We start from the raw sequence: 19327 nt of genomic DNA on the forward strand, positions 1-19327 counted from the left end.
CTCCGCATACGGAAGTCACTGGGAACTTTCTGAGGTGTACACAGGCAGTTCTTTCACCTACTCCATGGTCATGAACTTGTTACCGGGGAGCGAGAGGAAGGCGTAAAGGTGGTTACTTTACTAACATGGAGGCAGAGGTGTTAAAGGATGGGGTGCAACTATTTAAATCAGACTTCAGGAGAGTCACTTTCTCTTAAAAGAATGCCTTTATCTATTTCCAAATGTGTCTGGGGTCAATCCCGCTCTTTGTCTCATTTGAAATAGCATTTTGTGTACAATAATATATATATATATATATATATATATATATATATATATATATATATATATATATATATATATATATATACACACACACACACACACACATACGTCACCAAGTTACAAGAATGCCATATATATACAATCACATTTTTTTTTCTTTTCGAAGCAAAAGCGCTTTTCAAGTTGAAGTTTTTAACCCATGCATATCTTGGGAAAAGCACATTTTATGTCCCGAAAGGCACAGGGATGTTGGCTAAAGAACTAAGGGCCAGATGCATCAAAGGGTTTTGCCCATTCTGTGTCTATGGGAAAATGTGTTCATGAATATGGCCCCAAGACTGCACGTGATGTCAGTTTGGTACAACAAGAGGCCACCTACAGGCTGTCTATCTAGCGGTTTTGTCAAGTTCGCATCATAGACACTTTACAATCGCCACAAATATAGCTAGCTAGCATGAAGTGCCGAGGGTGCTTTCAACCATTTCTGATTTTTCAGCCAACAGCACTAACATTTCTGAGGCTAATAGTCTAACTTCTTTCATTAGGAGTCGTACAGACACAAGGCCCAGCATGCATCATGTTCTTGAGTTTATAACCAGGACTGGCTGAAAGCTGCCCACGACTTGGTAACAGTTGCCAGCTAGGATTCAACTGAAGGTATCTGCTGTGTAAATCCCACCTGTGCAGCATGAAGGTCTAATTAGGTCTACTCACACCTCCCCCCACACTCATCCTTGTAACTGTATATCAGGCATGCAGTAACTCCAAACATCATACTGTTCTATGAAAGACCCCTCCTGTTCAGTGGGCCCCTGCTACAACAAAAATGTTATCTTTAAAGTATTCCATTACACCCTGTAATATACGTTAGAAAGACAGCTGGGTGTATCATATAAGCCTTTGTCTGGTACTGTATGACGCACCAGACCTCAGTCCAGTGATACCAGTGCGCCTTTACCATGATTTAGAAGGCCTATGCGCAAGAGTGAAGCAACATCTATTGTCTTAAAACTGAACGCCCTGGCAGAGTGAAAGCAAAATGTCTGGTAGTCCTGCGAAGTCATTTTTTTCGGTCTGATCAATTAGGTTTCCAGAAATTACCACGAGTTATGATAATATACTGGTCTCTTGGTTGATATGCCTCAGAAGAGAGGCCCTGTGGTTGATGGAGTGCTTGATGTCTTCACACTTCCAGGGTTCACCTTAGGGCAGTCACCACAGCTGACACACTCGTGGACTTTAAGCGCGGCTGCAGCACCGGGCAAGTCTCAGAAGAGTGTTTTGCTGAGGCTGCAGCAGTGGACACAACAAAAGAAATTACATTAAGGCCTGACTAGGAGCATGGTGGCTGCCCAGCCCGACGCAGCACCAGGCTAGCTGCGCCTCAGGAGAGCAGCTGAGGCAGGCACTGCACAGCCTGCGGCAGCACCAGGCAAGCCATGCATCAGGAGAACAGCATAGAGGTTGAGGCAGGCACTGCACATCCTGACGCAGCAATGGGCAATCAGCGCCTCAGGAGAGAAGCGGAGAGGCCGAGGCAGGCAATGCACAGTCCGCCACAGCAACAGGCAAGCCACACCTTAGGAGAGCAGAGGAGAGGCGGAAGAAGGCGCTGCATACTCTCTTCACAGCAACACTTACTTGTTTGTGCGAGTGTGATTAACAGGCTGGCCAGGTGCGATGACGGACGTCCACCTGGCCAACCAGTGCACGGTTCTGTACTCTGCCGTACTACACTACAGTCTCAAGTTGAGACACCACTCCAGCAGTGGTCAGTTCACAGGTACCAGTGGGTTTAAAAATGGTAGTACCAACATGCGAGCAGCAGTGGGAGCTCCTTGCGCAGTTTGAAGCTTGTTCACTGCAGCGACCCTCTTATACGTGTGTCTATATATGACACATGTCTATATATGACACATAAGTCTCTCCTTGTTGTCTCATTGGGTAAAAATCAGACTGACTCTCTTGACGTCAGTGCCGATACAGCTTTAATGAATGGGTTACATTCGAAAACAAGAATCAAAGTGCGCATCACCGCTCGTTCCCGTGGCAGTACTCCATGGGAGTTAACGTGTGAGAAAAGGTGGGACTTGCACCAACTATTAGCCACTTGCAGGCTACCATTTATGAATGACACGGACAAAAGCCAATCAAAAACAGTGGAAGGAGTCAGACCCCACAAAGTCCATACAACAGATCACCCGACAGAGCAAGTGCGGTCTAGGCTCGACTTAAAAAGTTAAGCGCCACGGCCCTTCTCAAAAGGCCATGGATGTTGCACCACTCAACACACCTGCAAGCGCTGTTAATACCGGATGTACATTGTTATGACGCGTGGTATTACCACGCGTACCGTTACAATGCGTATTTTACAACCCAAGTCGTTACCACGACTTGCGCTGTAGGGGTGCGGACTTAGGAATAGTTTAATTTACTATTCCAACACCAGCCTACGTACAGTAGGGAAGGTGTAGGAATAGTAAATCTACTATTCCTTGTCCTTTAGCGCCCTCCAGGCAAAGTCGTGGTTACGACTTGCGTTCTAAAATCCGCGTTGTAACGGTACTGCGGGTTAACATTCGCGTTGTAAAGGATGTTCCCCGTTAATACCAGTTCTAAACTAACGATTAACCATCACACTCCTACAAGGGTGACAAAATCTGACTATTCCTGGCAACCCAAAGCTATAGGAATGGTCTGGATGGCAGTTGCTCTTGATTTTTAATGTATATTGCAGTATTAAACTCAAATTGGACAAACTGAGCCACCATGTGGTGACCGTCATAGGTGCTGGTGTTGAGAATTAAGTGCTACTGCCGAGCACCGGCTCAAATTAAGAACTGGGCAAAAGTAGTACTGCAACAACCATTTCAGGCTGGGTTTACTAAATGAGTTATAAATTAGATATATGCATTAAATGTTGCATTTTGTGTGTTATATATATATATATATACACACACACACACACACACACACACACACGTCACCAAGTTACAAGAATGCCATATATACACACACCTTTTTTTTTCTTTTCGAAGCAAAAGCGCTTTTCAAGTTGAAGTTTTTAACCCATGCATATATTGGGAAAAGCACATTTTAAGTCCCGAAAGGCATAGGGATGTTGGCTAAAGAAGTAAGACGTGCTCGTGATGTCAGTTTGGTACAAGGGGCCACCTACAGGCTGTCTATCTAGCGGTTTTGTCAAGTTCGCATCACAGACACTTTACAATCGCCACACATATAGCTAGCTAGCATCAAGTGCCGATGGTGCTTTCAACCATTTCTGATTTATAAATGAGTTATAAATTAGATATATGCATTAAATGTTGCATTTAGTACGCAATTTCTACTTCTGGTTGCATACCGCCCTCCACGGTCAACCCCCTGCTTTAAGGATCTTTTTGCGGCGATTATTAATGACCTCTGTTCTCTGTACAAACGACTTTAGTGGTTGGCGACTAACTTTCAATGGGATGAAGCTCCAAAAGAGTCGCTCGCTAGCCTGTTTGAGACAGGAATGTGCGCGATGGGACTCCACCAACTGGTGGATGGCCCTACCCACTCAAAAAGTGACACGATTCGAAGGATCTTCTCAGGACCACCCAACCATGGGCTAGTCTGAGAGGTGGTGGCAGAAAGCCTACGACCCAGCGGAGCTGGTAACCTTTAAAATCTTACTGAGCTCGTATAAAAAGTAGATCACTGTCAGCAAAGCTGAGTACTATGAGGCGAAAATCACAGACACGCCTAAAAAGGAGAAAGAGTGTCAGAATACTGAAAGAACTCAGTCAAAAGTCTGAGGTGCAATCGGCAGCAACACCTTTGTACTGTAATACAGTCCAGACCTACTTCCTTCAAAACTTCAGGGACATCCTCTCCGAGATTGATAATACCCCCATCAACCAAAGCTCCCTAGTCCAGATTCCGGCCCCTCCCCCCTTCCCTGCAAGCAACTAACCACCTTCCCTAAACTGGACTCTACGTCACTGACACAATTGATGAATCGCAGCAAATCGGGTTCTCCTGCAGACCCTTGCCCTCCGAGGATTTTCCGAATGGCTCTTCCTGGGCTGGAAAAGGAGCTCCTGGCCTTACTGAACAACTCCTTGGAGACTGGCCACCTACATTCCAACTTGAAAGGGGCCAAAGTCAACCCCCTGCTTAAGAAACCTGGAGCAGATGCCGCTAGTCTCAAGAACTATAGGCCCATTTCCTAGCTCCCCTACTTGACGAAAGTGGTAGAACAACACATTCTCAGGTCACTTTCATCCTTCCTGGAGGAACACCAACTACTCTGGGCGTGACAAGCTGGGTTTAGAGCCCATCACAGCAAGGAATTGGTGATGTTGTCTGTGCTTGAAGACCGTAGAACTTTGGCAACAATAAAAAAACTGAGCGATATGATTCTATTAGACCTATCAGCAGAGTTTAATACGGTCAACCACACTCGGCTGCTGGATTGAATAAAGGACCTGGGCATTCAAGTGCCGGGCACACCAGTGGTTGGAATCCTTCCTGTCAGAACGGTCCCACAGGATCCAGTTAGGGGAGCGGGTATCAGACAGAGGCACCCTCACCTGCGGGGTCCTTCAAAGCTCCGCATTGTCCCCGCTCCTCTTTAACATCTACCTACAGCCTCTGGTGACAGTCCTAGCCCACATGCACTACTGTGTTTTCAACTCTGCAGACAACACCCAGTTCATCCTCCAGATTGACAATTCCACCTATGCCCAGGAGATAGCGCAAAACATCTTCAGATTCACAGTTAATTTGATGACTGCCAACTCACTAAAAACCAACCCAGATAAAACGGAAGTCCTTGCATCCCCACAAAAGAGAACCCCTAGAGCGACTGTTTTTGGCCACAGGAGTAGAGTGCCACCCCACACCAGCACATGCTGTGAAAAGCCTGGGCATAAAGATGGATTCCGAGCTCTCCATGGCCAACCAAGTCACCACAATGGTCGGAACCTGCATAAGGCTCATGAGACAGCTACGGAAACTTGTCCCCCTCCTTTCAACTGCCTCTTTACAAATGCTTGTATCGGCCACAATTGTCTCCAGATTAGACTACGGAAACACCTTATACATCGGCCTCCCTCAAAAAGTTACTAATAATCTACAGGTGGTACTGAACAACGCAGCCAGGTTGATCTTTAGGCAACCAAGACAGTCCCATGCCTCCCCTTTGCTGTGCAAATTGCACTATTTTCCCATCAAGCAAAGAGCAAAATGTAAGGGTCTCTGCATTGCCCATAAAACTATCTACGGCAAAGCCCCTGCCTATATTAAGGAACTCCTGAAGAACTATGCCCCAGGCCGCACCTTGCAGTCTTCTGAGGCCAGCTGCATGGTCACCCCAGGATGCAATGCCGCATCTAAAGGGGGCAGAGCCTTTTCAGTCTTGCTTCCACAACTATGGAACCAACTGCCAGATTTCCTGCGCAAGGAACCGGCACTCTTTCCCTTCAGGAAACATCTCAAAACGGACCTGTTCAGGTAGGCCCTAGATAATGTGTAACCTCCTTCACTGTGCGGCCATGCACCTGTTTGTGACATCTGGCATCTCTCTCAAAAGTGCTTAAGAGACCTGCCGGTGGTTAGCACGATACATAAATCAATTAACATTAACAATAGCATGACTCAGTACAAGAGTTCTTCATTATTCAATTCTCCCTTCCGGTCCTCAGCCTTCCATCAGAGATGAGGTGGACGGCGTATGGGAGGGGGATGAGGTGGTGATGGCTTGATTTCCACCTCTTAACTATCAATACGAAAGGAACTTGCCACATGTCAAATGGCTCTACTTTATGTAGGTAACCTACAGTCTATGATTTTGAGCCTATAGTACTAAACATAATAGGACTTGTAGACCTGTACTAATAACGGAACAGATCAACAGCAGCTACAACTACTGGCATGGTTTGTGCTGCCTGCTGAAACACAAATGGGCAACTTAAAAAATGACAAAACTTTAAAGTTCTTTTAAAGTGTCGGAGCTGAACCCGCATACCAAATATATGCATGTATGAAACCATGTACTGAGCGCAAGATTAGCTGGTGGCAGATAAGGGCTCTATGACAAGGTAAAGATGTACGGTTGTGCACAACAAAACAAGGGAGCATGTGGACAGCTTTCTTGTCCACCAAGGTATTGTGCTTTTTGTAGGAACTTCTCTTTACACTACAAATAACTGTAAAGTGAATACATGTATAAAAGTAAAAATTCAATCACAACTGGTGTACAATTTCACATAATAAATGCTTTACAATGCATACCTATCACAGAATCGAATATCAAGGAGGCTAATAAAACCTGACCCATCTGGGTCCATACTCCTGTAATTGCACTTGCGGTGACTCAAAGAAATAGTTCCTACCCGTTAGAGACATCCTTTATAAAGGCCATGGATCTGTTTTTAGAGGATTTGGATAGGAGTGACACTAGCTAATAAAGCATCCATAAATATTCACACACAATTTATAATACATGGGATTCTGCGATCTCCGTACTAAAAAGCAGTTTCTAATTTCTTTATAAATCGGCAACTTTTGACGCACCCTGTCACTATAATAAAGAAATCAGAACTGAACTGTAATAATTTATTACAGTCAAGTTCTGACGACAACGAAATACTGATTTTCTTTCTTCTTCTCTGTTTTGCTAACTTACATCGTCAATCAGAAAGGATATATTTATGGTAACAGGTTTATTTTTTGCATTAATTTAAGCTACAGTTGCTTCTTTTCAAACTGAGTTGTAGTAAACGGATTCTAATATCGAACAGCTTTTTTGATGTGTTTAATTTTGCACCAGAGATTTCAAAGTCAAAGATAGCTTTATTCGATTTCCAGTTAAAATCATAAAAGCACAGTAAAAATCAAAAGTTAAAATTAAATCCATTGTTACAATACCAAGTGCCATTCAAATTAAAAACTCTGTGCATGGTAGATCTACATCTGACGATACTCTTTAAAAACATTAATACCAAGTACATTGTCATTTCATCTTGTGAGGATTTTCAAAAGGGCAGGTCTACACTGTCTCAAGCCCCAATCCTTCAATAGTGGTAACAAGTATCACTTCCTGCAAAACGAGTAAAACTTGCAGAATAGAATACAATGTATCATGGATTGCTGGGAAGTGTCATTACACAGACACAGAGTTGGGGTTTTAGACCAGTTGTCTGTGTCTGGTAAGGTAATCAGCCTAAAAAAGCTGCCTGTCCTTAGCCGTGATAACAACATCCTGCTATAACAACTCTGGACGGAGATTAAATAACCCTGCATGCCAGGACCTTGTAGGATTAGTTGGTTCAGAATAACAGAGACCTTCTTCCCCTCAAACCGCCAGCGTTTATCCCCTTGAAACGTAAGGCAAAGATCTTTCAATGCCTTTCTGTTAATAGAGAACAATGAGGACGGGGTATCGTAACATTGAGCGTGCCCTATATCTGTTAAAAAACCCTTTACATAAGAGGACCAGAGAATGTTTTGTGCTCCCTGGTGCTTGAGGCAATCCTGAATTATTCCCCATTACACTCAGTTGCTAAAGAGGTCCACACACCTTATGCCATAGCAAAACAGGGCTTACCTTGATTAAATCAGTGATATAAACCAAGGCAAGCTCCTTGTGGCATACATAGGTTGATGTTGATTTAGGTACGGCTAATAAGTATCGCAGAAAAGCATTTTCACTTAGTTGAATTTCTTGACAATCTGCGACCCCCCAAATACCTGCTCCGTATATAGCAGTCGACATGCCGTTTGCTTTGTAAATATACAGCAAGATGCGTACCGGCCGGCCCCCCAGATTATTAGCAAAGTGTTTTAACGCCCCAATCGCCCGGGAAATTGCTAACTTTCTTGTGGTGACGGCTGTTGACCATGTGCCCTTTTTTGTGAAAAACTATCCCTAAATACGAAAAATTACTAGTTAGTTCTATCTTTGACTGTTCTAAAAAAGTATTACATTGAACATTAGATTTGGATGAGCAGCACCTGATATAGGTTTTCCCAATATTAATCTTTAGGCCCCGAGATCCCATATAATCAGAAAAGACGGTTAACGCTTTCTGGAGGCCCACTTGGTTCCTTGCTATTATAATGGCATCATCTGCGTACAATAAAATAGGTGCTGGAGCTCCTTCAATTTGGGGAAAATCCAGGTTGTGGCGCACAAGATAATCGGCCACGCTATTAATATATAAATTAAATAAGAAGGGTGCAAGAATGCAACCCTGTCAGACGCCTTTCATTATAGGGAATTTAGATGTGCATTCACCCTTCCTCCCAAATCGCACCTTTGCCCCGGCCCCTCTGTACAGTTCTTTAATAAAGTTAAGAATGTTATGATCAATACCGAGAAGTAATAAGGTGTCCCACAAAATATTGTGACTCAAACAGTCAAACGCCGAACTTAAATCGACGAATGTCATAAATAAGATACCTTTTTTTGCCACCACATACTTGTCCGTGATCAGGGCCAAGTTTAATCCTTGTTCTACCGCGCCCAGGCCTGCTTTGAAACCGTACTGGAACTTTGAAAGGGCACCTGTTTCGTCAGCCCATGACTGTACTCTATTTAATATAATTCTATCAGCAATTTTCATCAAAGAGTCTAATAGCGAAATGGGCCTGTAGCACTTCGGATCGTTTCGATCTCCCTTTTTAAAGATTGGTACTACAATTGCTTCCTGCCAGGTCGATGGAAATCCCTTTTTATTGCAGCTATTGAGTACGTTGGTCAAGAGAGGTGTCCATAAGTTAGTGTTAGACTTTTAGATATCTATCGGGACGCCATCCGGTCCTGCCGCTTCACCGGTAGAACTTTCTGCAATGGCTGATTCCACTTCAGAAAGGGAAAAGTCAATGTCTAGGGGAAACAGACCAGAGATTAAATTTTTATTCTTCATATTTTCAAACATGATCTCTCTTTCATATGAAAGAGCTATGCACCAAGGGTTTAAGAAGTTTGTGGGAAAGGTGATGGTGTTACTATGCATTATATGGCATGAATTACCTGAAAACTTGTGACATACCCAGTCACCGATTGTAAAGAAATGACATCAGAACGCAACTGTAATAACTTATTACAGCCAAGTTTTGATGTCACAATGCCTGTTGTCACAGCCAGCAGTAGAGGGGTAAGGTAGGTCAGGTCAATGAACATAATCAAAGCAGCTGTTTGAAGAAAAAAGAAAATCTTATTTTTCTTCCTTCTGCTCTGTTTTTGTAGCTGTACAATGACAAGAAGAAAGGAGATATGTATGGCGTAAAGAATAACTCTGAAATAATCGAGTTCCTTCTATCTTCTGGGGCCAGTGTGACCTGTCTCCAAGAGACATGGCGCACTGAAAATCCTATTGTGGGAAGTGATTACATTATTTTGGAGGGTAAAGCCTCTGCTTCTTTAAGAGGCCATGCAAGAGGGGGTATTGCTTGTTGTCTAGCAAATCGGATAAAATGGAACTTCTCACATTTTTTGGATCCCAGTAACCTGTTACAGGCCGTTACATTATTCTGTCTTGATAATGTGGAAATTCCGTCCCCACTGGTTTTGATTAATGTGTATATTCCTCCCGATGAGTATTTTAATGCAATTTTGAAGAAAGTTTTTTCCTATGCTAAGAAAGTGCGTGAGAATATTCCATCTGCTCATATAATCTTGGTTGGAGATTTTAATTGCAAAATTTCTAACTCAAGTTTGTCTTTATTCAGAAATAAATATAGGGAAGAATCTCTGCACATTCCCCAAGCTGTTTTGCCTTGGAACATTAAAACTAATAAGAGAGGGAAAATTCTTTTGGAAGAGGTACTCGAGCTGGATGGGATCGTGGTCAATGGACGACTTCCGCCTGATTCCCCAGCAAATTTCACTCATGAATCATACCAGGGAGAATCAATATTGGATTATGTTATAGCTGATAATTCTACTTTTGTTTTATTGAATGACCTGGTGATTTCTAAAACGTGTCTCAGCGACCATTCTACCTTGGACATCTCTTTAAATATTCTTCCCCCCATGTCTGACCGTTGGTCGCTAAATAGGGACTTGGTCAGTTTCGGTAGCGCATCAGGGAGATGTCATTGGGATAGAAAGGCCCTTAATGGGCTGGAGAGCATTCTTGATGAAGCAATCTCCGATTTGGTCAACTGGGATGGAGCTGAAATTGTAAGTTTTTCAGATCTATTGATGAAAGTGACTTCTTTAGCTAGACATCCCAAAAGAGATAGGCCCCCGATCCCTCCTCGTAGTTCCCTTTGTTTGTTGAACATAGAAATAAATAAATTGGTAAGGGACCAATATTTGAATATTCTCCCCGAAAGATCTCGATATATAGCCCTGTTAAAAAGAAGAAGGAAAAGGTTGAAATTCAGATTACGTAAAGATAGGGAGGACCAACTTTGGATACAACTGAGGGAGGCAACTTTTCATGGCCAAGCAAGAGCGTTCTGGTCCTTAATAGGTAGGGGTTGTGGTGCAAGGACGATGCCCTCACCCATCCCTATTGAGGAACGTGTCTGGGTTGACCATATAAAAAATCTTTATGCAAGTAATGGCGTTTCTGTTCCTGTTGGAAGTTTCCAGGCGGTTCCTTGGGCCGTAGAGGAATCTCCGTCTGAAAAGTCTATAGAACAGGCAATAATGGAAATGCGCTCATCTGGAGCTATGGGTCCAGACGAGCTGCCTATTTCTGCTCTAAAGCAGAGCAGTTTAAAATGGAGTAAAATTCTCTTTCCTGTATTTGCATACTGCTTTTTAAGCAGGTCAGTCCTTCCTTCGTGGAAAGGGAGTATTCTGGTCCCCCTTTTCAAGAAGGGCGATCAACTTTCTCCCCAAAACTACCGCCAGATTGCTCTCTTGGACGCCATCGGCAAAGTTTTTGCTAAATGCCTGTTGAGATTATTGACTGAGTGGGTGGATCGATGTGACATTCTTCCTTTTGAGCAAACGGGCTTCCGTAAAGGCCACGGCACCCTGGATAATTTAACAGCTTTACAAGTGATTATGGATAAATATATCACGGTCCGGGGGGGAAAAGTATATGCAGCTTTCATAGATTTCTCCACAGCATTCGATAAAGTTGACCGTCTTTGCTGTGGAGGAAACTATCGGCCTTAGGCATGTCACCTATACTGTTGGATTTAATACAGGACCTCCATACGGACACTTGGTGCCGAATAATGATGGGAGGTGAAAGAGGTTTGTCGCACTCCATCCCCTCTGCCAATGGTCTCAAACAAGGATGCTTACTGCCCCCTTATTATTCTCCCTTTATGTTTATGATCTCCCTCAAGCTCTGTCCCTGAGTAGTGGTATTGCCCCTGTTTTGGGAGATAAAGCTATTGCATGTTTGATGTATGCTGACAATATATTGTTATTAGATCTGACACCGAAAGGTTTGCAAAATCGTCTGCATGCATTACATGTGTTCGCAGAGTTACATTTTTTACAGATTAACATCTCCAAAAGCAAGGTTATGTGTTTAACCGGAAAGAAAAGATACTCTCATGGGAATTTCACATGGTCAATAGGTGGCCAAAAGCTAGAAATTGTGAAATCCTATATGTTTTTAGGGAAAATAATATGTGGTAATATGAGCAATAAGGCTCATATTGAGAATAACATGCGCAAGGCTCTGGTGCAGGGTAAGGGCCTAAATGCACTCTATAAAGCCACAGGAAAACTGCATTTTCCCTATCTGCTTGAAGCTTTCCGTGCAAAAATCCCGGCCTCCCTGCTCTATGGCACTGAACTTATTGATGTGAGTAGCTGGGGATTTCTTCACACTATTGAAGGTAGACTCCTGCATCAACTAACCTCTGTTAATACCGCCTGCTCTGTAGCCTCTCTTAGGCTTGAGTATGGCATGAGAAGTAGTTGGGTTCAGGGCTTAGCTGGGATAGTAAGATGGATCTTTCACCTAGCTAAATGTGAACCAACCTCATTAAGACACCTTATCCAAAAGGAATTATTAGGTCCTTTAAAGGAGATTTCCCCAATTGTAAAAAACTATAGAAAGGCGGTCACGTTATTGCAATTGGAGGAATCTACCCTTTTTTCTTTATCCCTTTACCAGTTAAAAGCTTCCTTAAAATTAGCAACGTGGAAGCTAAGTTTCTCGTTGGATAGTGACCAGATAAGGACAAAGAAAGGTGATCTGCCGGTGATGAATTCCTTTAATCTTAAAACTATGCAACTCTACGTTACTTGGAATCTCCCACACGGCATTCGTCGTTTCTGGTTTTTATTAAGGCAAGATATGTTACCACTGAATAACCTTTTAGCCAAGTGGAATGGTTCCTCTAACAAATGTACCTTGTGCAACATCTCGATCCAAGATCTCACCCACGTCTTATTCATATGTCCGGCTTTGACAAAATCTCGTCATAAATGGGTGAGACCAATTTGCTTAGAACTTGGAATCTTATCTGCTAGTGCCTTTTCTGATGCTATTCTTAAGCCCCCTAATGAAATGTTTTGTTCCAGAATTTTTAACTTTTTTAAATGCTTTTTAGATCTGTATTAATTATGTGTGTTGTTTCCTCTTTTTGTGTACTATTGGATTGTTATTGTGTATGTAAATTTTATGTGGACCTCTCACGAGTTCCAAAACATAAATAAAAACTTACTTACTTACTAATGTATGTTAACATGTTTATTTTTTGCACTCATTATCGAAATATAGAAAAGCTAAAATTTTCCAAAATGTTATACTATACCTTTTTTATACAAAAAAATAACTTGCATTAAACTGCTTCTAATGTGTTTGTGCTACAAATATCTGACAGCTTTTCTGATGTGTTCAATTTAGTACTAGAGATTCTATTTGTATACTTCATCCTTGAAAAAAATGCCCTTGCTTTCATTTGAAACAGCTACATAGAAAGTATTGAAGTGGTTTGTGAGAAAGGAGATTGTAGGGCCATGTATTATGGGGAATAAAGCACCCTCTCCTGCGCATAAGGATATTGCAATTTACCTCGAAGTTCCATAACCTTTAAACGAACTAGCTCATTCCTCTACAGGCATCGAAAAATCATAAAAATGTTACCAGACCTGCAGGTCTAGTGATTTGAATAATCTACTAGACCCAACTGTAATGTACTTGACCCATAAACTGGTCTCTAATAGCGGGCTCCTAGGCAAATATGCTATTTTACAGAGCTGCCTTATTCTTCATTATCACAGATCAGACCACCTTCAAATATGCAAATTCACCTTTTAAAAAAATGTTTTTTATGTAATAGTCTATAAATCTTTAAACCCTGTGTGGTCTCAGTGAATCCTACTAAAGCTCACTTTGCACCTGATATTATACACACAGGACCCTGACATGTCGTGGGGCTATTTTTAATACAACGTGGGATTCACATAAAGTCTAGTGGATTTTTTCAAAGTCTCACGGTTCCAATGCTCAACGACTTTAATCAGAATCTAACCTCTTCTCTCTGTGGCTCACCGTACACCGAAGGTTGGGGGCAGAACGGTGGACTTAATAATTATTTATTCAAAATATTTTAGACTCAATCTACTGTACAGCAAGCTTTCGGAGGCCAAACATAATCAACAGGTTCAGAAATGTTTTTTATGTTGCGAATGGCAAACTTGCTTCGTGGCTGGGGTTGTCTTTAAGGGAAACAAAAATAGCTTGTTTGTTTTACCGACTTCTTTCACATTTGCGTGGAATATATGTTTCCAACAACGAAAGCGGGCGCTGAGTTCACTCGCTCGATGACCCGCGGGACTCCCCCTCCCCTCTTGCCCCGTAGTAACCTTTGCCCAGTGGTCAGAGGGCTACTTACCTCCCCTGACAGCGGGTCTTGTTGAAGTACTTCAGGGAGATGTCCATGGCTGCCGCTGGGTAGGAGGGAGGGCGGGCCTGTTACCTGCGGCACTCAGCTCGTCCGCGGCACTGCCTGCGGGGAGCGCGGATCACTGACAGCCTCCCTCTAGGCGTGGAGGGACCCGGAGACTATCACGTGTTCGCCGGATCCCAGGCGGCAGATGGGCAGGAAGTGGGGAGGACTCAGCGGCGGGAGGTTCTGCGCCTCGAGAGGTGTGCGAGGGTCGGACGGGGTGAGAGGTGCAGAGGGTGGACGTGGAGTATTGAAGGCGTGAAAGGCTCATAATGAAAGGAAGGTGCAACTCAGGGATAATTCTTCTAATCACACTATTCAGGTTTTGAAAGGAGCGGCAGAATTTAGTCCTCCTCCGTCTGCCATGTGCTCCGTCCCTACCGGAGCCCTTTTTTTTCCTTTTTCAGTTTCGTTTGAGTCTCATTGTTTTAAAATAAAGTATATAATCATGAAAATGTTACACATTAGTACGCTCATTCTCACCTTTCACACCAGTCCCCCATAGTTTGATGGCGAACACGGAAAACGCACACGGATTTTATCTGCAGTGAAGCAACTTGCACACTTCTAACATTCATGACATTTAATGTGCAGTTATGTGTACACGTGGCAATGTGACACCTGGACCACTCCTTGTATTCACCATCTCCTCTTTAACTCAGTATCTTTGGTCAGCTAACTCGAAGTCTATCCGTTTTAATCTTGGTATCCTCACTTTAAAATGTCTTATTAAAGCTCGACCCCGTGCTGATATATGAAAACAAGCATTTGCAATGCAATAGGTCTCGCATTTGTGCAAGTTAGAGCTGATGGTGTTGAAAATTATGTTTTTTATTTTGATTGTTGGTGTGGAGTGATGATTTTTGCACAACGCTATTGCCATCCGCGTAACCTTGTGGCGCTGGAGAACTAGAAAATGGGAAATAGTTATGAGGGAGAGGAGACTAGAGAAATATGGAGTGTGGTGTGGAAAAAAAAAGTCAGAACATTGTGGAAAAAGTAAACGCATAAGAAATGCAGGATTAAGTAAAACTTGTAAGATGTATGCTTTAGCAATATGGTTACTTTAACAGTTTTACATTTATTTATTTATTTTGTTTGAAAAGTTCATGACTATAGGAGAGATGATGCGATAGGTCAGAATTATTGCGAGTGGACTGGACTATACATGAGCTGATGAGCAAACCTGATGCCGTGAGCTGTGTGAGAAAGATTGTGGTATTTTATTGCCTCCCTATGTAGACAATATAGGTGATATTTAGGTAATAAAAAGGCCCTGGTTTATGTTGTATGCTAACAGAAGGATCTCTGATGTTTTGTTATTTAAGAAGTGTGTGGACCTTGCTGGATTTTACCAGTAGATGGGGAGTTGAGATCGCACTAATGGACCGCGATCTGACACAGGAAGGAAGCCAGGCTCTGCACTAGGAGGTTAAGAAATAAGTAAATATTTCATTTACAGCATGTCAGGCTATATGTTTTTCTCTTTCTTTATTGGTGGGCATTGGGCAAGCATTTTTCTCCTACCGATGGCTAGCTTGAAAGAGTTGGGTTGCAATTTAGCAGCTGCAAAATAGAAACAACGAGTGTTAGATGCTGAAGTTGGAAGGTCAGACCAAGTAGGTGGGGAACTGAAGAGCTGCGGTAAGGAGGAACTAAGGGTTAACTTGTGATACATTTTTTAACCACGTGCCAAAATGCATATTTGTAGCAAAAGTGTGACTTCCTTGCTGCACAACAGCGGCTCCTTATTAGAGAAGCATTACCCTTGTTTCCCTTTTTGAAGCACCCAGCACTGGGTGTCTTCTGTGCACATGTTTTGCTCCTAACCCTGTACAGCTTTTGGCATGTACACGTTGACAGTGGCACACTAAGTTCCAGCAGTGCACAAAAGCAGGGCACGTGCCGCCTTTTTAAAAGTGAAAGCGTACATCTCACACAAAGAGCGAGAAAGCGAAATAGCCTGCATCTTCCATTGCTATGTTTGTAAGCTTGACGTAGTCCCAAATGGAACAATTAAACATCTCCAGCGTAAGGGAAAGGAAGTCAGCCGATGCTCCGGAGAAGAAAATGGAAACTATGTATCGAAGTACCAACCAATAAGGACGCGCTAAAGAAGACCAACACAGTTGCGAGACAATGGTAAACAGCAGCTGGAATCTCCCTCTGTACAGAGCCGGCCCTAGGCATGGGCAGTGTGCGCAGCTGCCCAGGGCCTCGCACTCTGCCTGCCAGTATGGGGCCCTGCACAATGCCAACACCCCAGCAGTCCTCGTGTACCCCTGCTGATCAGAGTGAAAGAAATGCATCTCTACAATTGGGCTCATGGGAGGGCCCCCCCTCCCTTCTGGGATCCTCTAAGGGATGGTGTGGGAAGGCCTAGGGGAGGGGGACACTTCTCGGGCTGCCCATGCAGAGACTCCGCAGGGTGCCCATTGTCAGCACTTTAGCGCACACAAGTTTAACTCAGCCCCCAAGCAATTCTCATACCTTCAGTCCGAAATGGGCTGTACAAAAGGTGCTTGGGGTGGCTGAGAGGAGGAGCTGCGACCCAAGTGGGGTATGCACAAAGCAGCTTCCCCGAGATTAGAAGGTGTCACTTATGTAAATTTCTGGGGCCTCGCACATTCCCTTTTGTCCAGGGCCCCGAAATACCTAGGACCGGCCCTGTCTCTGTAGATTGATTATAGCAGGACTTGCAGACAGCGCATTTGCGCTGCCAAGGCTTGACCTAAAAACTGTCTGGTAACCCATAAATTGGGGGCCAAGGAGTGGCGGAGTAAAGGGGGTTGAGTCGTGAGTTGTGGAGCTTAAAAGCAAAGTCTGACAGGCAATTCATACATGTATTAAAACACATCTGTTGCAAAGAAGTTTGCAACAAGAACTATGTAACAATAAATCTGCTGTAGAATATTTAATTGGTCCCAAAGAGGCTGCATTTTAAAATATTTTACAGGGTTAAGACACCTATTACAGAGATCATTGTGAGCCTATCAATTTTCAGGGGATTACAATATCAGTAAAATAACTCCAGGTGTTAACACAGTTCTGGCAGAGCTCTGTGTTTTGTCCAGTCACAGTTTTTTTCTCATAAAGTAGTACGGAGGGTTAATGTGCCTGCTGCAAAGCACATAATGTCAGATCACAGATTTGTTTTTTTATTGAGATAGGTAAGTGGACTACTGCTTTTGACACAGATCATTTTGTTACTTCCAGTTTATAAATTGCAAGCCTACTAATATAGCACAGTGCTCTGTTTATAAGTATCAAGGGGCTACACACAAACTTTGAGGCATGGGTTTAGATCCTAATTGTTTTTGTCTCAATCTGTTGTTATTCTAAGATTCCAAAGAAGGGTTCATTTCGGAAGTAATATATTTCATTAGTCCATACAACCACAATCATTGTGTTAGGATGTTATATCCTGACTTTGTGTTTCTCCCGACTGTTCACTCTTAACATATAACTTCTACAAATATGGATGGTATGCCATTCCTAAACCTAATGAGGTCTAATTCTCATTGTTTTATGTAACATTTCCTGTATGTTGATTTATACACATATATGGTTTATTGTGTCTCTCTGTATGATGTAAAGAGCTCTGACCTCATACACTGACATGAATAGCACTATAAAACAAATAAATAAAACAATATGTAACAATTACATCTATATTTGTGTAATTTCTCATACAGACAAATAAATCTTGCATTCTTGCAGCGCAAGCAATTTTTTCCATAGGGAGTTAAACAAAGTTAAAAACCTGCCTACAAATCATAGTTTCAGTATAAGTAACTGTGAAATGATAACAAGCTGTGCACCTTTGTTTTCTTCTGTTGCTTTGGTGACTAGATGTTAGGCTCCAGATGGTTCCCATCCAGTATTATATTCAAACAAAAGGAGGGATGGTAGCCCTTTAATCAGGCCTTTGTTTTGGTCTCAGCTAAAAGGGTAATTAAGAAAGACCCTCACCACCTGTACTTTGCTGCACTAAACAGAATGCAGACAAAATGCGAGCACTGCTGAAATATGTCTTGGTGTCGGAAAATGACATCAAGACAAATCAAGCATGTTCCCGTGGGTTGGCTGGATCCCAGATCGGACCCAAAAATAGCTGCTGGAACCGGAATCTGGCACTATTCCCCCTAATTTCAAGCTGAACATAAAAATGGCAAATCGTCTATGCTCCCGTCAAATTGGGCTATAGTAGGTCCGTTTACCACTACTTGCTAGTGGTTCTGCAGAGATCGTCCTACGTCTCTCCTATGCTGTATTTTATCACAAGCCTCTTCATTATTTGCTTCTCTTCGCTTGCAGCAGAAGCAATACATCCCCACAGTACTTAGTTTGCCTAAACATATTAAGAATACATTATTTAGCCAATAAGGAAAAAATAGTTAGAAAGTTCAGCGATTTAAGCCAATCACTATTGTGTTTTAAGATTATCTGCAAGTGACAAGTATATATCCTGGCAAGGCTGTCTCCCTCTTTCATGCTTTGTGGGGCACTGTATTGAACACTGCTACCACCTCATTCTCTCTACATCACATTCATTATTCTAATAATGGCTGCCCTTCCTCTAGAAACTGACACAGAATCCAAAAGCTTTGGCTAACTGATTTAATGTTTAGGTCTAGCCTGTGGCAGTGGACGAGCTGTCACCTGAGAGATCTGTTGTTGACTTAAACTTAAAGGCGGCGTAGAGCCGACCCATTACTTGCCATTGGTTGGTTTCATCATCAATCTCATTTTGTTCTTATTGGTTGGTACGTCAGTTTCACTTTCTCTTTGTGTGTTTGTCCCTCCAATGAAGCATAATCCAAGTACTAATTAATTGCATTATTAGTGTCTTTCCACTGCTCGCCCTCAGGTTCAGATACATGTTTTTTCTTCTTTCTTCCCTCCTTGTCCTTGCTCCTCGTCGTAATTCCTTGCTGGTAGTTGCTTGTACTCACTCGTGGCTATGGAGATAGAGGTGATTTTAGGCACTCCTGCCTTGTATGATGGTACCACAGATTGATTCGCTTATGGCTTATTTCTTTTGATCATAGAGATGCGCTCAAGGGATTGCTGCTCCATTCCCAGTACCTGTTTGCAATAAAGCCATGCTGCTTGCGTTTAACCTCATTAGAGTAAGGACTGAGATGAGCCAGTAAAGGATACATTTCTTACCATTAATCTTCATTAATCCAATTCTCCC

The 19327-nt window shown here is 42.8% G+C and overlaps 1 protein-coding gene across 1 annotated transcript in view; it reads right to left on the reverse strand.

Annotated features, from left to right (window-relative positions):
• Window positions 1-14259, reverse strand: part of MCOLN2 (mucolipin TRP cation channel 2) — a 416948-nt gene extending 402689 nt beyond the window's left edge. The window contains exon 1 of the mRNA XM_086954049.1: window positions 14074-14259. Within this exon, the coding sequence (XP_086810175.1) occupies window positions 14074-14120 (47 nt within the window). The 5' untranslated portion in view covers window positions 14121-14259. The remainder of the gene's footprint in view (window positions 1-14073) is intronic.
• Between the last annotated feature and the right edge of the window lie 5068 nt (window positions 14260-19327).

This window comes from Lissotriton vulgaris, chromosome 1_1 (assembly GCF_964263255.1).
Source record: "Lissotriton vulgaris chromosome 1_1, aLisVul1.2, whole genome shotgun sequence".
In the NCBI taxonomy this organism is placed as follows: Eukaryota; Metazoa; Chordata; class Amphibia; order Caudata; family Salamandridae; genus Lissotriton; species Lissotriton vulgaris.